The sequence below is a fragment of the Ammospiza caudacuta genome, chromosome 1 (genome assembly GCF_027887145.1).
Source record: "Ammospiza caudacuta isolate bAmmCau1 chromosome 1, bAmmCau1.pri, whole genome shotgun sequence".
Taxonomy (NCBI): Eukaryota; Metazoa; Chordata; class Aves; order Passeriformes; family Passerellidae; genus Ammospiza; species Ammospiza caudacuta.
In genome coordinates, this window is record NC_080593.1 from 120945537 (window position 1) to 120967079 (window position 21543).

The 21543-nt window shown below is 36.3% G+C and overlaps 1 protein-coding gene across 1 annotated transcript in view; it reads left to right on the forward strand.

Annotated features, from left to right (window-relative positions):
- C1H8orf34 (chromosome 1 C8orf34 homolog) overlaps window positions 1-21543 on the forward strand; it is a 136430-nt gene that overhangs the window by 20020 nt on the left and 94867 nt on the right. The window contains exons 2-4 of the mRNA XM_058814885.1: window positions 25-172; window positions 1109-1234; window positions 9809-9937. Of these exons, the coding sequence (XP_058670868.1) occupies window positions 25-172; window positions 1109-1234; window positions 9809-9937 (403 nt within the window). The remainder of the gene's footprint in view (window positions 1-24; window positions 173-1108; window positions 1235-9808; window positions 9938-21543) is intronic.

The window sequence follows — 21543 nt, forward strand, 5'->3', positions numbered from 1 at the left end:
TTGTTTTGGCTTAATTTCCTAAAGGAGTTGATGACCAAGCTGATAACGGAGACACCTGACCAGCCAATCCCATTTCTAATTGATCATCTTCAGTCCAAGCAGGGAAACCGTGGTCAGCTTCAGAGAACATTGTCTGGCTCTGCTGCGCTCTGGGCAGAGAGTGAAACATCAGGTATGTTCTGTGTGCTGGAAAGGGCTGGTCTCCAGTATAACCTCCCCACACTTGTGTCCATGATTTCCTGGATGCACATGTACCTACTGAACAGGTACTGCTTTATGGTTTTGAGCATGCAGAATAAATCCTGTTTATCTAGCAGATACTGAATTTAATATACATTGCTGTCTGTCAGCACAGCCTAGGTATGTATCATGTGAATATGCATCAGAGTTACAGAATGGAAACATCCCAGTCTCAGTGAGAGAGGTTCCCTTGCTGTCCTCTTTCTTTGTTTTCTTTTTCCCTCCCATGGTGTATTTGTACTTGAGATTAAACACTATTGAGATATTTTCTTTAATAATACATGTTTTTATATACCTATCATCCCCACCCTTAATGAGGAGCTGCTATGCTACTTTATAAACTCCAGTGTGAATAATTTATGATTGTAAAATCTTCAGAAGCATTAAAATAATATTCTGAAGTAGTATCCGCTCTGATTGTAAAGTAGAAGTCTTGGTTTTTGTATTCCGGTACAAGCTACTATTACAATATTAGTTTGTGTTTAAAAATTGGCTAATGATCTGTTTCAGACTATAGAGTTTAAATAGTTCCCGTTAGCCAAAGTGTTAATTTACTGACAAATCAACCATTTATATCAAATACACAGTTTTAACATAGGCAGTAAAACATGTACATAAAATTGACATTAAGTATTTTTCATAACAAAAAATAAACCTTTTTAATGAAAAATATACTAATTTCTAAGTTTTGATATTTTAAAAGTGGAATAAATATAATAAATATAAAAACAATCCGAAATAGGAGGAGAAAAGACCTGTCTTTAATTTGGCTTGATATACCTTGGGGAATTTTTTGTTAATTGTTTGTTAAGTCTTTGAAAAATTACCCTACAAATGTTATGATTATCTAATTTGATTCTTTTAACAGAAAATAAAGGAACAAGAAGAGATTTTAGAAATTATGATAAGCAGGTAAATGCAAAAAAGCCTAAAAAGTCAAAGAGCGACCTTGCTGTGTCCAACATTTCTCCACCATCACCGGAGTCCAAGTCATGTAAGAAAGCTTCACTACATTAATAATTTGTGCATACTTTTCAACCTATACGATCTTTTTCATTTGAATAAGGTTTAAAATGGAAAGCAAACTGTAAGCAGGTGAAATGCCTATATATATATGTTAGAAGAGGAAGAGTTTGATTCTTGACTTAATCTCACTTGAATTATAAATATTTCATAATGCCCTGTGTTTTCATCTGTATATATAAAAGAACTCTGAATAGCTTGATTGAAAACCAGACTAACATCTGGGTGTCATGTGATATTTTATGTTTGGATACTGATTATGATTTGATGTTTTAGTTTGCATTGCCATTTTGCATGTGTAAAATCTGTTCTGTTGATATTGGTCCTAATAGATTTTTTTTCTGTGTGTCAGGGAATTCAAAACTGTGAGTTATGAACAGATACTGTTCAAGGTATGGGAGTAGTGTCAGCAGAACAGGTGTACTGTTCTGACAGTTGCTGAAGGAATCTAAATGTACACTGAAAGAAAAGGTAAAAATAGAGCAGCTGAAGAAAATATTGTCAACTACCTGTAAAAAACTAGTGAAAATGAAGACAACAGGTCTTAATGAAATATGCTTCCTGTGTACTGGCTATTGAAGAAATCTAAATTCTAACTTGATTCTTAATGTTGCGGTTTCTTCACAAATATATATATTTTTGCAATATGCATACCTATATAAATATAGTTACACAACCAGGGAATTGTTTATATAAGATTTTTTTCTCCAAAATAAATTGAAAAATTAGATTTTCTTCTGTTGACTCTTGTAGCTTTTTGATGTTTTTATAATAGCCAAATCTTTATAGTGCTGAGTATGACTGGCTGTACCAGATGAGAACATAGATATAGTATGGTGCAATAGAAAAATTTTCTGTCTTTCCTCTAAAAGCAATATGGGAAAGTCTAGACTTAGGAGTCCAGGAAAATTGCCCAGTGACCTCACTAAGTCAAAACACTACACAGCAATGGGTAAAGTAAATAATGATAAATTTATACAATAGAAATACTGTGCTTTTGAGTGATTAATAATCTTGTATGATTATGAAACATTTTTTACTGAGAATAAATACCTGCAACAAGTAAAAAGAGCTGTTACAGGTAGCTGTGTCCCATTGTACAGGATTTTGTCAGGAAATTCAGCATTTGTCTGTTTTTCTTCTTCATGAAGCCCATTGCCTGCTTCAAAAACACTCAGATCTGATCATCAATTCCATTGTGCCTCTCAATGGGCACATGGATTTTTAAGTCTGTTCAAAAGAAGCATGTGTATTTTAACTTATTTTCAAGAATAAATAAGAGACATTCCAATAAATATTTATAGTCACTCAGTCTGTCTTATCTAACAGATTTGTTAGAAAACAGCAATTTGTGGAGATCCACTGTTAGATACTGGCCAAAAGGTATTGTGAGCTGTTCCTGTCATCATACTACGTTCCTTCCTTCTGCCCTGTGCTTGCTTTTCAGACTCTCTGGTATGCAGCAAGTAACTTTCATGCCATCTCCTAAAGATCTCGAGTTCTCTGCCTTTATCCCAGATAAGGGGGTGACATGGTGTCACTCCCCTCAAACATGTGCCTACTGCAAGCTTTGTGCTTGTTAGTCCTTAGGTTATCCCGTTAGAGGGACAAAGAGGAGGCTGGGCATTCTAAACTATCAGGTCTCATGTCATGCAAAGAAATATTTTGTACATCCATAAAGCATAAAACTGGGGTCAAGGATCTGTCTTTGTGGACTGAAGGAAACTTACTAATACTCTTCAGTTGGTAAGACTTACTCTCAAGCTACCCAAGTCTAGAAACAGTGTGTGGGAGTGCAGCTTTGCCTACAAAGGAGGTAGAATTAGGGTGTGCTTAATGCAACTGACATTCATAAATACTTGGCACTACATGGGATTGATTCTAAGCATGCTGAAAGAGGAGACTAATATCATTCCAAGGCCATTCTGTCATCTTTGAAAGGTCATAGTTATTGTGGATGTTCCTGATTATTAGGAAAATGGAAATATCTCATTGATTTTGTGGAAGGGCAAACCTCACCCTCTGCAAGGATTATTGAGCAAACTTTCCTGAAAGGTGTTCCTAGTCACAAGGAAGAAAATGTGATTTGGAACATCAAGCATGGATTTATGAGACCATATATGTCTGATCAGATCAACACAGTTACCCTCTTTGGTGAAATAACTGGCCCTGTAACCAAAGAAAGAGTGATGAATATTTCATACCATGACTTTAGCAAAACCCTTGTCAGCTTCCAGTATCCTTATAACTCAGTTGATAAGATACGGACTCAATAAGTGGATAAGATGATGCATGGAAAGCTGGTGGATTCAAGGGATTGTGACTAGCCAGAAGGTATTGTGAGCTGTTCCTGTCATCATATTGTGTTCCTTCCTTCCTCCAAAGTCCAATTGGACAGTCTGTCTTTAATGGCATGCTCAAGGGACTGGTACTGAGATTGATGGCATTTAAAAGAATTTCCTAATGCCTTGGATGATGGGAATTTCTCTTAGGTTTGTGGTTAGACCAAGTTGTGGGAAGTGGTTGGTATTCTGGGGAGTACGAGGGCTATTCAGAGGGATAGGACCAAGGAATGGGCTGAGCGGAACTTCTTGAAGTTCGACACAGGCAAATTCAAAGTCCTACATCTTGGATAGTATCAGCCTGAGCAATAGTGTAAACTGGTATGTGTGTGCCTACAAAGTAGTTTTGCAGAAAAAGATGTGGGATGCTGATGGACAAGGACTCGGAATACAAACCAGCTGTTGCTGTGTGCTCATGCAGTGCTGAAGGTGACCTGCGTGCCAGGCTGCAGTAGCAAGAGTAGAGCCAGCAGTGTTTGTTTTTGAGGTGGCATCTGGAGTCCATTGCGAGAAACAGTGATGTACTGGAGCAAGTCCTGTGGAGCTTCAACAAGATGATGACAAGATTGGAGCATGTGATGGACCTGAAAGAGATTGGTTTGGTCATACTGAAGAAATGAAAGCTCAGGGGAGATGTCATTGTTACCATCAGCTAGTATGCTGGAGGGTGGATGAGAAGGCATAGTCAGATTTGTCTTCTCAAGAGTGTTTAGTGAAAGGACAAGAGGAAACAAAAATTATAATGCATGGATAGTCAAATACAGGAACAGGTTGTCCAGAGAGGCTTTGTAATCACCATCATGGGGTCTGTTTAAAACTGAACTGAATATTCTGATAAACCTGCCCTCAATGGACCAGTCTAAGGCACCAGGTTGGGCTAGAAGGCTTCCAGAGATACTTTCCAGTCTGATTATCCTCTCCTTCCATGCTTTGCTGTTTATGCATTTCAGTTTTTTCCATAACACTGATTTTTTTAAAGCTTAATTAATCCTATTGTTTTCATTACTTACACCTGCAATTAGTTGTGTCTGCAACTTTTTGAAAATAGTTTGTAGATTTGAACTACTTTTTCTTTTAGTTGCTATTGCAGAGATTGGTTTCAGACATGTGCCTTTTTGCCATATCTTGCTTTTCTTATTTTCTGCCAAATGGATCAATATTCTTACATTAATGTATATATATAGATTATTATTCTAAATATGCTTTTGACCTTTCTTTCTGGTTTATGCCAATATCAGCAGGTACCATGTACCCCTTCAACTACACAGGTCAGCAAACAAGTGTGTTTAGAAGGAATTCTGGCCTAACGTGCACACCATATTCCATTTGTTTTGTGTCTTCAGCTTCTACCTCTTGTACTTTTTTTCACAAAGCATCTCCAAAGAGGTAGTAAGGACTCATCCGAGAAACAGAAAGTTTTGGACCTGTGGAGAACTAAAGATTTACTCTCAGATTTGTTTTTAAAAAAAAAGAACAAATCCCCACACCCAAGAATCTAAAAAGCACACCCCCAGAGTGCCAAAACAGACCCAAAATTTAATAGAGTCCATCAATTCTATTATGTTCTGTTTCAGGGTTTTTGTCTTGTGACTGTCTGGTTGAAATGATCACAAACTTGTGCATTTATTCAGAGCTGTCCTTTCATAGGAATGTTTGGGAACATGAGGATATTTGATTTATTTAATTGGAAAATATTTTTTTTCCTTCAGCAGAGTGATGTCGATTGCAGTGTGCATATTATTGCTGCACAAATGTCTCTTCCCTATGCTTTCAACTTTTTTACTGGAAAGATACCTCCACTCCCTCCTGCCTGTTATGATCTCAAGTGCACCTGAAACACACAAACAGTTGTTAATATCTAAGCTATCTGACCACTTGTTTGATGTGTGCAAAACCAGAATTAACCAGAAGCTGCTGCTGTTGTCTGGCAAGGAAGAAGCTTGGAGCTAGGGGTGTTTGTCAATATATAAATGAAATGTTTAAATGATCACGTTCTGTATCTGAAGAAAAACACATTTGGAAGTTTCAAACTAGTTTGTAAAAAAGACTTTTTGTTTCCTAGCAAGCTACTTTTAGGCAAAGTAGGTTGATCTCTTCACTACCTCCATATTATATCAGATTACAGATCATCCTTTCATGCTGCTTCAGTTCAGCATTCTCACCACATCCCGTATGCAAGTACAGTGTTGCATGCTTCTAGTTGCTCTCAGTCAGTCTAGAACTGTAACCATCATCCTTTTAGCCTTTTAATATCCAGATACTATGTAAACCAAGTTTGGATTTATTATCAAAGAACTCCAACCTCAATGCAAGATTTAAATACATGCGTAATTTTACATTATATGATATATATTATTATATGATATACAGTAATTTTACATTATATGTTACATATTTTTGTACTTTGAGATGTAAGATGGCCATACAGTGGTTTAATGAAATGTTGGGTTTAATGAGCAATTGCTCTGATTCTGTCTGCAGACCATGCATTGAAAAGACTTGTATGGTTAGATAAAACCAGTATTGATCTTGTACCATCATCCAGTAGAAAATAAAGGTATGCTGGTTTGTGGCAGAATTCATAACACAATTGTAAATGAATCTAATGTGCATTTACGGTGAGGACACACCACCAGAAAATCAGAAACACTGGTAAGTGTGTCTGTCCAGTCTCCTAAGATGAGATGGTGAAATTTCAGCTCCCTAAAGGGAAACTTTACATCTTACAAATCCTACAGTGTAGATGTAATAAATCTTCTGAATTATAGGCAAATAATTTCAAGAGGAAGTGCTATATAATATATAAGTCTCTCAAATAACAAAGATGAGGTTGAAGTGTGTAATGTGGTAAGAGATTTGAAATTACTGATTGATTTTGTGGAATGAGTGAGTGTAATGAAGAAGGAGGAAGTCAGAGTGTAATGAAAGGGTTTTGCTAAGTGTGTAGTGACACATGCGTGTAAACGATTAGTGATGGACTTTGTGCATACAGAGGAGGATCACGTATTTGAGAAGATTCCTAAGGGTTATATGGTGTTTGTACAGTTCTGAATGCTTCCAACAAAGGCATTCATTTAAAAATTACCAGTGCTTGTTGATCCTACAACTGAGAAGGGTTTATGTTTTGAAAAAATCTGTAAGCAAGAAGGAAATGAACTTGAAAGAATAAACATGTGCCACACTGTTCTACTAAATAGATGTTGCTTTAATATCCATTCATTATTTCAGAGACTAGGTAAGTAGGAAGAACTTACCTAGAAGTAAGTTATTACTTCTTCTCTAGAAGTAATAAAAATTTCAGTCAGTTCTAATTCTGTTTAACTTCTCTGTTTTGATTCCTCAGAATGAGCCAAATCATTGTTGAAACAAATTGTATTGAAGCATAGAAATAATTCATGACAGTGTATATATTTTGGTACCTTTTCACTGAAGTACAAAATGGCTCAGTAAAACACAGCTGATTGTCCACCAGCATGCAAAGCAAATTTCCACCATGGTTTTGACTGATTTCTCACTGTTCATCTAGTGAGCTGCAGTCTAAGCTTCCTGTGTTTGTGAGACGTTTCTCTGAAATGAGCAACCAGGTCACTGTCTTGAGCAAGTGTCCGTACTTTTCAAGAGCCAGAGTCTTGAGACTTTCTTTTTCCTCATGTCAGTAGGTCCATATACTTGGCAGCTGCTGATCCTGGAAACTCCACAGCTATCAAGTAGCTTATGTCCTATGATAAATTATCATGCTTATCCTTATCCAGCTTATGTCCCATGATAAATTTTGCTTCACAAGCATATGGTTTCTCAAAAATTCTTTTTTATTTTGAAAAAATGTTTTTTGTTTCAAAACATGTGGTATAAAATTCTAGCTTGTGGAAATTTTCTGCAACCTGGAAGCTCTGAGGTTTGGTAATTTTTTATGTGGTTTCGCTGTATTAAATTGTTGCCTGTTGGTATTCTGGGGGTACTGTGAGAATTTTTTGGAGTGACAAGTTCAGCATAAACATAGAAAGTCTGTCATACTGCTAATGAGTGATTGCTGTAGAATATAGTGTTGGCACGCAGAAGGATGATGGTAAGATGCCTGCAAAAGGACTCAGAAAGAGAGAGCTCATTATAGAATTTCTTTTCTAGTTTATTAAAAAATTTATATTTACAGTTAGTAATAATTTTGAAAAAATACTACCTGGAACTTTTTTTTTCTGTAAATAAGCAAAAAAAAAAAAGGATGAGAAGTGCTGAAGTTTAATTTGTATATGCTAAGGTCTTTGAATGGAGTCAACTTTTGTTACACAAGAATTTATGTAACTTTTAATTGATCTAGAAGTTCTTAAACCAGTGAATTATAAAGTAGTGTTTGAAATTTGTAAGTATCAACAAAAAATTACAAGCTGCTCATCTGAGTAGAGACTATTTGTACTCTAATACCTTAAAGTCTGTATGTATTTACTGGGAACCACTAGCTCATTATTTACGTTGTCCTTAGAAGGAAATACAATACTTGCCTTTTTTGGACACAGAGCAGAGCAAGACTCTGACACTTCAACTTGCTCCTCTCTTCTCTTGTCCTTATTGAGAGTTCTTATGTCCCTTTCCTTCTATTCTTATCACTGTAGGTCTTTTTAAATGTCTCTTTTGTCTTCTGTCTTTGAGAATGTCTGTAATTGCAGTCTAATACATTAACTTCCCTAATTAATAGCCGGGTTCCTGAGTGGGTATTACAGATCAGGATGTACTGTGGGTTGTCAGACTCTCCATAGATGTCTATTTTGAAGATGAGTTGGTTTATGCCTACAGGAGGTAAAATCATTTTATTTGTGAAGGAAGGACTTCAGCATAACTTTGTCCCATTTCTTTAGGTGACTATTGACTTAACTCCACAAGGGGAAGTTGAAGTTGATCCAAAGTGGAGCAGATCATGTATTCACACAGAGGAAAGTCAGCATTAAGGCAAATTTCAATACCAAGTTATTTAGCACATTTTGTAATAGCTACCAGACTTGATGTCTGAGCATGATTTCTCCATACCATGAAAAATGCAGTCTGAAGTTCCAAATTATCATGAAACCACCTTTTTAGCACAATCTATAGGAGTCTGTAAGTTGCCTTCTTAGCATGTAGTGAAAATGATGTTTATAACCATAGATTAGTTGACAGCTGTCAAATTAGTAAACAAAAATTTTGAAGCAGGCCAAGATATTTTAGGCTTTTCTTTGAAGTTATTTTTAAGTGAATGGTCAGCAACTAGTAAATGATGATTGGTAAAATTGCAACTGGTCCTTTCTGGTGGAAAGGTGGACTATGCATCATCATCTTCACACCAGCATGGTAATGCTGTGTTTGGAAACAACCCAACTGTTGCATTTCTTGGCAAAGACAGCAGCTCACTTAATTCTGAACACTGGCAAAAAGAACATGTTAAACTGCAGTTCCAGAAATGGCATTGTTTTTGTTTTCATTTCTACAAATTGTTCAAATGTTCACATTGTTCAAAGAAGCTCTGTTCATTGTGTGTCCTACATATCTCAGACACTCCTCTTTGTTGTAGGTAAATTTAGCTCAGCAGAGTTGAGATACTGTTATTTTAAAATTAAAGGCTTTGGGAATAGATAATGAGCAGCAGATTGTAAGCTCAGGTCTGTGTTTCCGAAAGGTTGAGTTTGTTTAAGTAGTGCAATGAAGATTAGAGGCTGTACAACATGAATGATAAGGACTTTCTTTGTTTCACTGTTTTTTTATGAACTTTATGATTTTTGAAAAAGAAAAAAAGTTGTTTTAAAAGGTGCATCTAAAATATTTTTTCTTCTTGATAAATTACTTGCAAAGTCAGAAGTTACTAATTTTTCTTTCAACATTTTTTCTTACTGATCCCTAGGCCACACAATTCTTTTTTGTTGTAAATTAGATACCACCATGTACAATATTTTAAATACATTTTTTATACATTAGTTTTATTATTTTCAATTATGAATGCTAATTATCCTGTTTACCAATTAATTTGTTGCAAGAGTAATTCAGGTATGCATTTGTTCACAGATGTTTTTACTTCACATGGACCAAAGAAAATATTTCCAACAATTAAAATAAAGGGATAGTTAACTAATTTCCACCCAAGATACTTGGGCTTGTAAACTCACTGTGCAGATTTTTTTCTACTGTAGGAGTCTGAACTACCAAATCTAAACTTCATCTATATATCTGTGTATATTTAGTGCCAAGGTCAATAGAGCATCCTAAATGGGATTGGAAGACAAAACCGGAGAACCATGATTTTGATGAACTAAATCATATTCTTCAAGAGAGCAAAAAGCTTGGAAAAGCCCTTGAGAATCTGTCTCGCAGTAAGTTGATTGATTTTAGTTTTTTAATGTAACCATGCAGCCTGAATTGTGATTTGGAAGTATGTATCAGGAAGGTGGTCTTCTGTCAATGAAGACCAAGGTTATTGACATCAGCACTTAAATTACTGTTAAGGTTTACAGATTGTCTGAGATAATTCAGGAGCTCTCCTGGAAACTGAAAATACTACCCCTGCACCACCTTTTTTTTTTTTTTTTAACTGTAGTTTTCTACCAGTTTATTGAGCTGAATTAGGTCATAAGGAGATCAATGCAAGAGGCTGGTTTAATGAAAATGGTGGGAACATGCAGCAGGAAGATTGCTCCTTTGTGTGGTAATTAAATGGATTAACCTTTGCAAAACCTTAGCCTCATTGATGGAGTTCAGACCTGTTACTGAAAAACATGTAGCTATGATTTCATTGACCTTCTAGTTTTCAAAAGATATTACAATATTTTAAAGCATCTCAAATAAGTACTCAGAAACATGAAATACAGTTATTTCATAATAAACCCCATGTATTATCCCTTAAACACTCATGTGTAATGAACAGCTCTGAGTCTCACTGGATATGATCAGGAGTAGCTGCTTTTTTTTTTTTCTTTTGCTTTCTTTCCTGTAGAAGAGAATTCTGAAATACATTTGTGGGAGCAAATACTGCTAAGAATTTTTAAAGTATGAAATGATGACAAGTACTCTTTGCCATGCAACATGAAAACTAGGTATGACATGATCTGGGAGATATTTGTGTGAGAAACATTTATTTCTTCTCTCAGGAAATTTTATCCCTGGAAGTTCTTGATTCACTGGAGAATTTACAGATAGTGAGGTCAGTGTGAGCTGAATGAGGAACAGAAGATTTGTTTTGCAATTAATTTTGAGATTCGGCATTTTTTCAAATTGTGCCAAATACCCAAAACTAGTTTTCCCAAATCACACTCTCCCAAATGTTTTAGGTTGATCACAACAGTTATATTCTGAACAATTTTCACACTTGTATTTTAGTTACAGAGCTTTTTTTGAAATACTTTTCTAGTAAATAGGTCTATCTGCCTGTGAGGAGCTCTAAACCAGCTCTGGTCAGCATCTCTGATTTGCAGCCTCACTGTTGCCTGACTGTGATGGATGTGGGTGTCATTTTCAAGCTTTTTTCCTTCAGAGACTTGTAGCCAAGCTATGCACAGACACAGAAACAAAATTTTGGTTTTCAGAAAGGGTTATCTATTCACTCTCTGGAGATACAGACCAATCAGATGTGAGAGTTCAATAATTAATGCCTAAATCCACTCTTCAATCTTACATCTTTGTCTTTCCTTCAGAATGTTGTGAAGTTTCCGCTTTTACCTAGAACTATGCCTATACTTCCTTATATCTGAAATAGATTTTGCAGTATTCTGTACCTCTCCTTGCCCCCCAGTTCTCTAACTGGAGTGTAAAACTCTGCAGCTCTGCTGGGTCCTACACTTGGACTGGCTGAATGTACCTGGTCACCATTGTAGGAGTTTGTTTTTCATAGTTATTTCACAAATGAAACATTCACTGTTTCTTGCTAGCACTTGATGCTTTCTGGTGGTTTGTCAAGGTGATAAGGGAGTTGAATCCCATCCCCCAGAGTGCTTTAAATCACTCACAGCCTGTAAATAAATTCACTGTCATGAATGTGCTCTCTATTTCTTCATCCAGATCATTAATGGAAATATTGTCAGACCTCTTCACGATCCCATTTCAGATCTGACAACCAGCCCTTGAAAGCTACTCAGTAAGTGTGTTTTTTCCCACCAGATGTTTTTCTACCTTGCAGTGTTTTCACGTAGATTGTAATTCTCTTTTTTTTACTGAACTATCTTCTAGGATAGTAAAGAGTCTTATAGCTGGAGTATTTTGCATCTGCTTCTTTTTCTTATCCACTAGGCAAGTTTCCCAGTTGAAAATGCAATTAGACTAATTTAATGTGATTCATTCTTGATAAATTCATGTCAGCTCATTCTTATCGCCTTTCTATTCCATTAGATGTTGATACATTATTTATTTAATAGCTTTGTCTATGATTCTTGCTGTTGTCTGATTTAGGCTTGGTAGTTAGTAGTTGCCCACATCTTCCCTTTTTCTTTTTCAAAGATATGTATTTGTCCTTCTCTGGCCTCTGTTCCTGAAAGGCAGTTGCTAATGGATTAGGGGTTTCTTCAGTTAGTTTGTTAGTTAAATGCTCTAGAATGAATTTCACAAGAGTCTGCTAATTTGAATATATATAAATCACCAACATATCTTTCAGCTTCCCTTGTCTGGCTTGCAGTTTTTTCCTCCTAAAATCACTACTGTTAAGCATCTGGCTGCAACTGATTTTTTTGGTTTTTTTGTAAAGACTGGAGCAGAGAAAGTATTGAACACTGGGAATTCTTTGTATCATCTCTTATTTGCTTCTTTCTCTTTAATATGATAGTTCTTTATTTTAATTTGTTCTCCTTTTCTAGTGTATTTATAGTATCTTTTCTTAAGGCTTTTTATGTTCTTTTATAGTTATTAGTTCCTCTGCACTTTAACCATTTTCCTTGTTGGTATAATTTAAATACTTGCATCAGATTAATTCTAAGATGTATCTCCTAGTTTCCAGGGTTTGTTCTTCTGATTTTCACTTCATTTCAAGAAATAAAAAAATCTTTGCTGTTATTTCTTACCTGTCAGCATGGTATTGAAAAATCAAAATGAAAAATGTGAAAATTTTGTGAATAGAGAAAAGGTGGAATTTTGAAAATTAGTTTTACTGTTCTCTTAGATATAGAGTTTAGATTGCACATAGGAGATCTTAGGGAGCTTCAATGAATAGAAGGTCTAGGACTTTAAAAGTATAAGGTGCATGGAACTCATTCTGTGCTGTATCCAAACAAACATCCCATGTGATGAATTTTAAAAAAGCCATCACAAGATCCCACATCTGTCTCTCCTGAAGCTTGTTTTGGACAGGCTAGTTAGTGCCTTTGTTTCTACAAGCATGCCGTGCATTTAGTGCTGCATTTGATACTGATCTTATTTTGAAGTGGTGTGGGACAGACACTGGGCTCAACAGCTGAGTATACAAATGATCAAAATATACTATTAATGGCTTTTTACAGCACCTTCTCTTTTTCCTTCAGTATTTCAACAGTGAAGAGTGACACATGAAATGAAGTGTTTGAAGTTAAATGAATTTTCCATCAAGTCCTGGAATTTATTTACATTTTAAAGATAAGCTCTGGATCTTTTAGTGAGTTTCCATGACTTTGTTGCCTTTTAGGTAGCTGACATAGCCTGTGAATTAAATTCCAGTTTCTATTGCTTCATTTACTATGCAGTCTAGATACGTGCTTTGAGACAAACCTGTGCACTTCATGCAAAATTAGAACTGCCTGTAAGATTTGGAAGGTGAGACTTGAGCACAAAGATCCTTATCTCTTCTATATTCATCCCTAGTGATTAGGGATGGTTGAACTTGCTTTTATTTGGACCCTTTCTCCCAATCCCTGTCAAGAGTGAGTAATTCTGTGCTTTAGTAGGTCTGAGAAACTAGCAAGTGACTTCACACTCTGAGTTGAAAGTATTCTAGGAGTTTTGAGAGTCTAGAGAAAATTATTTTTGTAATCATGGTCCAAGTGTGGTGGAGCTTGCTGATTTAAGTATACAATTTTTCAGAAATTTACCTATATGGGAGAGCTGGATTTTGTTTGCTTCTTCAATCAGCTGTATGTCATTGAACTGGATTTGGAACTATCAAGTTATCTATTTAGGAAAGATTTTAGTTTATAAAGCAATTTTAAAGCATGCGTTTCCCTTGTGCATGTTTAATTTTCTTTTATTGCAAGGTCTCCTACCTTTATTGTTGTCATCCTTTTTCCTGTGCTGATCATAAAGAAGAAAAACTCCATCCTGTTTCAAATATATGCCCTTGTATTTCACCTTCTGGCCTGTTTGCCTTTAAACAGAATTAAAATCTGTAAAGCCTAAGGATCTTGCTAATGAATGCCTTTGATCTTGCTTTTGTCATTCGCCTATTTTCTGAGCATGGAAAAATAGATAACAAGATATGGAAACCAGTGAATTATGAGAGTTTTGAGTAGGGGAAAACTGAGGACTAAATCAGTGAGATCATGCTGCAGTTAGGTGGGAAGTCTGCATACTTGATGAACAGCTTTGCATCTTTTATACACACAGTTAAGGATTAGGGTGCATATTGAAAATGTGTGCCTATTGAAGGTGCTGGTAACTGTATTTGATGAAAAAAACATCTTCTGCTGTGAGATAGGTACTCTTTCATAATCACAAATAGCCTTTTAGTGAAGGTAACTGCCATTTTGTTAGTAGTGTTTAAATGCTTGTTCAGGCCAGGTGTACACTTCAGATCAGAGGGGAAGAAACAAATTTGTCGTGCCTTGAATTCAGTTGATATTCTAAGGTAAAAAATGGTAATAAGTTAACATTAACCAAAACTATGAATCCAAGTCAGGTTCAGGGAATCCCAGAAACCATGGTATCTATGTATTACCAACAGGAGAAAAATCCTCTTTTGTTTCTTTATTTTGAAGGGGAGTAATCAGTAAACAATCAGTAAATGAGAAAACCACGGTTTTCCATCTAGTAGGAGATACTGCTGGAAATTATAAGGAATCACAGAATCACAGAATGGTTAAGGTTGGAAGGGACCTCCAGAAGGCATCTGATCCATCACTACTGCTCAGGCAGGCTCGCCTAGAGCCAGGTGTCAGGGCTCTTCAATACCTTCAACAACAAAAGATCTCTAAGTCCCTCCAGAGTATCTCAAACAGTTATTTATCATAATATTAGAATCAGTTGATGTTGTTTATAATTTTGTTAAGAAAGGCAAGCATGATCTTACCTCTTTAAGAAAAGGATAAAATAGTAAAATGTAAAAGCATATGTTCTGTTTATATTTCACAGAGAAGACAAGCAACAAGAGTAAAAATCTCATAACTAGAAGGGTAGAACAAGTTCTAAACAAAATCACAATATGTTAACAAACTGCTAAAATCATGTCCTCAGTTTAGTGGATGAACCTGTGAGTATGTGGGATGTGAGAAGCTTTATATATACATCATGGACTACTTGAATGCATTTAGTAGTCTCTGACAAACACATTAGAATTTTTCATTTAGAAGCTTCTACACTGTAGGAAACTATTAATGATTTACATTCCATGTATGGAAAATGAACTTTATTGAATGACACTAACAATTATTGAAGCTAGACATTTCTGATGGTGGTGATCATGATGATATAATTTATATAATGCACATCCTCAGGACACATAACTAGACTTTTGTTGATTGCCTTATGAGGGGCATTGTTTTAGGACATAACATGTATTTTTTTCAATTGTATATAGTTGATGATCTGAAATTGACGTAGAGTCTATAAAGATGACTTCCCCGATATCAGTTGATCATCTAGCCCTAAATGTTTCTGCTGACTGAACCACAAGACTAGTCATCATGTAGAGAATTTTTCCCTTCTTCTCTTCAGCCTGAACTTTAAAATCATTTTATTCTTGCATGAGATCAATGCTTGTGATTTATTTTGAGATCAACATTTTTAGATAAGCTCAATCAAACCTTTAAGGAAGATAATTTTATCTCAGTGCTACAGCTGTTATCTGATACTGCCTTTGCCCATAAAATCCACTTGCTTTTAGTATGATGCATGAATAATAATACATACTGGCTACTGAGTGTTGTGGATTACCCATCTTAACCCACCTATTACAGTGTACTCCTTCCCCTAAAGAGTTCTGCAATTTTGATTATTCTCTTCTGAGATGACCATGGCCTAAGGAGAGTTTCTGGGACATAATATTTTTTGGATACTTTGCATTTTATTTCTCTGTGTTTGCATAATTCTTTAGTCACTAAACCTAATCCTGAAACCTGTATTCCCCATTGGAGCCGCTCAGAAATTTGGATATAGGTATTCTGCAAGTCTAAAGCAAAAATTATTTTGCTAGGGATTCATTTTTTTAATCTCTTTTTAAAGGCAGTACGAGGAGGAGGGATTAAATCCATGTTTTCTAGATCATAGCTGTAAGATGTATATTGTATAAGATGTATATGATGTATATTGTGCTCCTGTGTTGATGTGTGGTGCCTTGAAGATGACAGTTTCTCTTGTTTTAATATGGCCAAGTGTTAGGAGGAATATTATCCTCGTTCAAGATGGATACCACTACAAAAAGTTTAAAGTTGCTTAATAATGAGGACATACAGCCCTCATGGTTAAAACTCTGAGATTTCATTTCAATATGCCTTCACAGAAAATCTCTGAGTTACTACTGGAGGAAAGTGGTAAAATGACTCTCTGTAGGTAAAGGAATATTATAAGAATGTCTATTATGACAGTCAATGACAAACATATTTTAAAGTTCCTGCACAGAAATGAGTGAGATTTTTAGGTTTTTGTGTACTTTTTTGGGAGAAGGAATACTTTGTTTGATGGAACCAGAGCAACCATTTTATGTCCTTTATAATCCAAGAATGGTGTGAAAGAGCTTCAGTTTTCTTTGTTTTCAATACATGTTTCATAGAGGTACAGGGACTAGAACATTGCTGCCTGCTGCAGTATGGCACAAGGTTTTGCCGTGGGAAATGCAAGTGTATCTAAGATGGCCTGTCCCACCAGTAAGAACAACATAAGCTTCCCCTGAGAATTTGGAGTTGGAGAATGCATGGGGTGGTGAACTACTGGACAGTTGATACATGATACAATATTTCTGTGTTTGTGCTCAAAACTGCAGGATTAGTAATGGTAGAATAAGAATGCTATTTCTGTCCTGGAGTTTGTTACAGAACCTGTGATATGCACTATGAGGTTGACAGTCCAGCCATCCAGAAGTTCCCTGGCCTGGACTGATCCTGAGAATGAATTTTGTCAAGTTAGTCAGAGTTGCATTGAAGTTATCTTAGTATGTCTAAACTTTGAATGTCAAAAGCCATGCGTCAAATCCAGAAAGCTTTGTTTGGCAGGTAGGAAAACTGGCTATTGGGAGCTCTGTGGCCATCTTCTGGATGTTTAGGAAAATGCATAAATATTTCCTTGAATATTGAGTTAAATAATGGTAGTCTGGCATACATTAAAGTAGTAGCATTTTATTTTCTTATGATTGGATGCACATAAGTCTTCTCAGGTGTACATTGTGTGTTTAGAAAAATGCAAGTCTTAAAAAATCCCCTCAACAAATTTTTATTATGCGTTATTTCTTACTGTAATTATTTAAGGACCACAAATAAAAGCAAAAATATTATATATCCCTGATGTTCCAAAACTTTCATTCTTACCAGAACTCCAGATCTGTAATTTCAGGTGTGTATAGCATATGAAAATATTGCCAGATTTTAAGCTACTTTTAAGTACAGGTGATCAGGAATAATGCAGCAATAAGGCGTTTTATACCTTGCCATTTTGCAGAATCATAGAATGGTTTGAGTTGGAAGGGACCTTCAAGTTAATTTAGTTCCACCCCTTTCCATGACCTGAAACACCTTTCACTAGATCAAATTACTCCAGGCCCCACATAACCTGGGAACACTCCCAGGGATGGGATATCCACAGCTTCTCTGGGCAACCTGTTCCAGTGTTTCCCACCCTCACAGTAAAGAATTTATTCCTAATATCTAATCTAAACACAGCCTCATTTAGTTTAAAGCTGTTCTATCACTACATGCCCTTGTAAAAAGTCCCTCTACAGCTTTTTGTAGCCCCTTTTTAGGTACTGGAAAGGTGCTGTAAGGTCTCCCTAGACCATTCTCTTCTCCAGGCTGAACAACTCCAACTCTCTCAGGCTGTCTTACAGGAGAGGTGCTCCAGCCCTCTGAGCACTTTGGTGACCCTCTTCTGGACTTGCTCCAGCAGGTCCATGCCCTTGGTTTTTGGGGAGTTCCAGAGCTGGACACACCAGGCAGGGTCTCACAAGAGCGGAGTAGAGGCAGAGAATACCTGCCTTGACCTGCTGGTTACACTGCTTTTGATGCAGCCCAGGGTGGGGTTGGCTTTCTGGGTGCACCTTTCAGGTGCGCATTGCAGAGTAATGTCAAGCTTCTGGTTTGCCAACACTCAGCAGTCCTTCTGCCCAGGGCTGCTCTCAGTCCAGTCTGTGCCCAGCCTGTGCTTGTGTTGGGAGTGCTCTGACCCGGGTGTAGGACCTTGCATTTGGCCATGTTGAACTTCCATGAGGTTGGCACAGCCATCCCACCTCCTCTCAGGCCTGCCAAGGTCCCACTGGATGGCATTCCTTCCCTCCAGCCTGTCAACTGCATCACACAGCTCAATGTCATCAACAAACATGCTGAGGGTGCGCCTGACCTCACTGTCCATGTTACTAAAATAAACAGCACCCATTCTAATACCATCCCCTGAGGAATGCCACTCACTACTGGTTTCCACTTTGACACTGAGCTCTTGGCCACTGTTCTTTGGAGTTTGGCCATCCAGCAATGGCCCTCTGACTGATCCACCCATTAAAGCCATGTCTCTCCAGATTACAGACAAGGATTTTGTACGGAAGAGTGTCAAATGCCCTGCACAAGTCCATGTAGATGATGTCAGTTGCTCTTTTGAAAAAGACCTGAAGTTGTGTTGTGCCTTTTGTTTTGAAAATTGATTTTATGCTGTTGAATTGAGAACATCAAAGTCTAAAAATCACTTTTCAAAGAGAAATAATATCACTGAGTGGAGAAATTAGGTATTGGAAAAATAAAGCTCTTCTGCTAAGAAGCATATGCAAAAGCTAGGCATTTTAAGGACTCATGGAATTGTTAACAATGTTCAGTTTTCTTTGGAAAGAAAGTTAATTTCTCGGTAAGCTAGAAATGAAGCAGAATGTCCTAAGCTGAAAACCCGTACTGTGGAAGATTCTCATTCTAGACTCAGAAGGATTTTATTTTATTAAAATATAATGCAAAGGTTTTGAGAGGTGGCTTTTACATCAGAGAAGATGCTGTAACACTATATTAATTTACATCTTTATTTTTTCATACTTACCATTGTGCTGCTGCAGATTGTCAAACGGATAGAAGACTGGGATGGCCATGTAAAAAATGGTTTTAATAATCCATGCTAATTTTAAGAGACAGGACAAACAACTGATTTAGTGTTTTAAATATTAAAAATGCGTAAGGTAAATGGCTAATACAGTGTGAGATACACTTTTTAGGCAATCTGCTTAAAGTAGACATGATAATAGTAATTAAAATATAATAAGTTACAGGATGTAAGTTATAAGTTAATAAATGTAAGTTATAAGTTAATAAATTACATTGTTATTACATTCTTTGTTAGATATATTTCGTTTAATTGTAGCATGCCAAACCTTTCTTGCAATCACAGTACATTGTTCTTCCAGTCCTCTTCAGAAACCAAGCTAATGACAGAATGAATGTTCCAGCTGAGAGAGGCTGTGTTAGCATTAACAGCTCCTCTCCAGATTTGTTGCTGATCAGAGATGGCAGTAGTTGTGGCTGTGGAAAATTTCTGAAGGACTGTGGAAACATGTTCATACCAATTATTTCATTGTTCAGCACCCTTACAGCACAGAGTGTTGTTACCATCCTAAAGTAGAAACAAGTGCCCTGAATTTGTCTTTGTAATTCACCACACAACTGAGTTGGCTGGATACTTGTGATGCCTGATCAAATTTCAGCACCAGTAATTGTAAAAGGGAGGATCTTTTTAAAGACATTAAATAGGCAGCTAGTTACCTAAATAATTACCATGTTAAACCTTGCCCATGAGCCTTAGCTGATGCTGTGAAGCAAACTTCTCACCCCTTTATTTGCAATGGTTAGTAAGAGTGGTTGGTCTGTTGTATAGTTGTCAGTCACATTATGATATAAAACTATGGCAAATGTTGTCTCTGAGAAGCAGCTGCTATAAGAGTAAAGGTAAAGCACTCTCCTTTATTTCTGGAGGATTTGCTTTTGGCATCAGAGGACCTCTCCCAACAAAGGCAGGAGAGAAGTTTTTAACAGTCCACTTGTTATCTACTGCTTGGTGTCTTGCAGATGATGCAGCTTTAAAACTTCCATTCTCTACATTCACCATCATGCAGAGTCAGGCTTTAAATACTCTGAGCTGGGGGAAGTCAGAAATTGTTGTTCATAGTAACTTTTATTCTAACAAAGCCATAGGATTTAAGGTTGAATAAACTAGATGTGTCAGTTTTTCTGGTGTTAAGAGTTTTTTGTGATTAGGATTAAATTTTGATGGAAAAGGTTACGGTTTGAAGAAGTGACTAAATTGTCAGATTGAAAGTTTTTAGTGTATGGGCATTTTGGCTATACCTATGAATGTTTTACTTAAAATTGCAGTGTTGTTTCCATTTACTGTTTTCATGGAATGGGCATTCCCTTTGCCTCTAATGTTCTGTGATTTTATAATGCTGTTTTCCTATTTAGAATATATAAAAGGTAAATAATAACAATTATAGAAAGTCCAGAGAGCATAATCAATTACTTTTTGTCACCTATACAAAGAAGTGACAAAAAGTTTTTCTTTTTGAAAAATGCTGATGTTGATACTAGCAATTACATGAACCAGAGATAGCAACCATTGTTACAATTTCTTTATAGAAATTCAACTATTTTAAATTGTCAGTGTATTATTTGAAAATAAACTAACTGACAGGAACCTATTTGACTGCTGAAGTCATGAGTCTGCTAAGGGTTAAGAAATTAACAGGAATCCTAAATACTCCTGTACAATAATGGTGACTGTCTCTAGTTTTGTTCTCAGGATTCGGAATTAAGGTTTCTTTGGTCAGTTTTGTTTGGTTTTTTTTTTTAATGCTATGGTAAATATACAAGAGTTTCAATTTTTTGAGGGATTATTTTGTGAAAACTGGAGTACATATTATTCCCCCTGACATCTGCACCCGAAAAATGATGTTGCTTTTGGGATTTTCTGTCTGCTGCTCATAGGGTGCAAATCTCCCTCCTCTCAGTCAGCCAAGACATTCTGTGAGTTTGGAAATTGCAAAGAAAACTGTTAGGAGTTCAGTACACACTAACTGTGGTGCAGTAGTGTCTTGGAATGAAATAAGTGTTTTTATATCCAACGCTTTTTGGGGTTTTTTATCCTAGTCTCTGCTAATGGAGTTGTGTTATCAGTGACTAAAAGAGTACTGTTAATATTAATGAGGCTCAAGACAACAAAAAGGTCTGTGTGACTGACATGGTAAATACCACCTCCAGAAGAATCACTGTGCTAAGATTGCTGCAACAAGCTCCTTAAAAAGTTTCTTCCACAGAATCCTTTTTCTTTTCCTTTGATGCCACATTATCAAGAGAGAGAGAGCTAAAAAGAGTTTACAGGTTTAATTTTGTGATTGCAAAGATCAAAGATTTCTAAGTTTGTAAAATTTTATTTTGGCAACGTGTCCTCAGAAGCTTCTTTACATGCTTCTCTGAAAGATACAGTTCATTTTAGTGTCTTGCTACTGTTTCCAATTTAGTAAAGAATAAATTTGAGGCATTCTGGGCAATTCAATTACTCAGTTCAATGTCTTCTCTAAATTCAGAGTAAGTTCTAGGGAGCAATAGGATTTACACAAACCATTTTACTAAAAGCACACTAA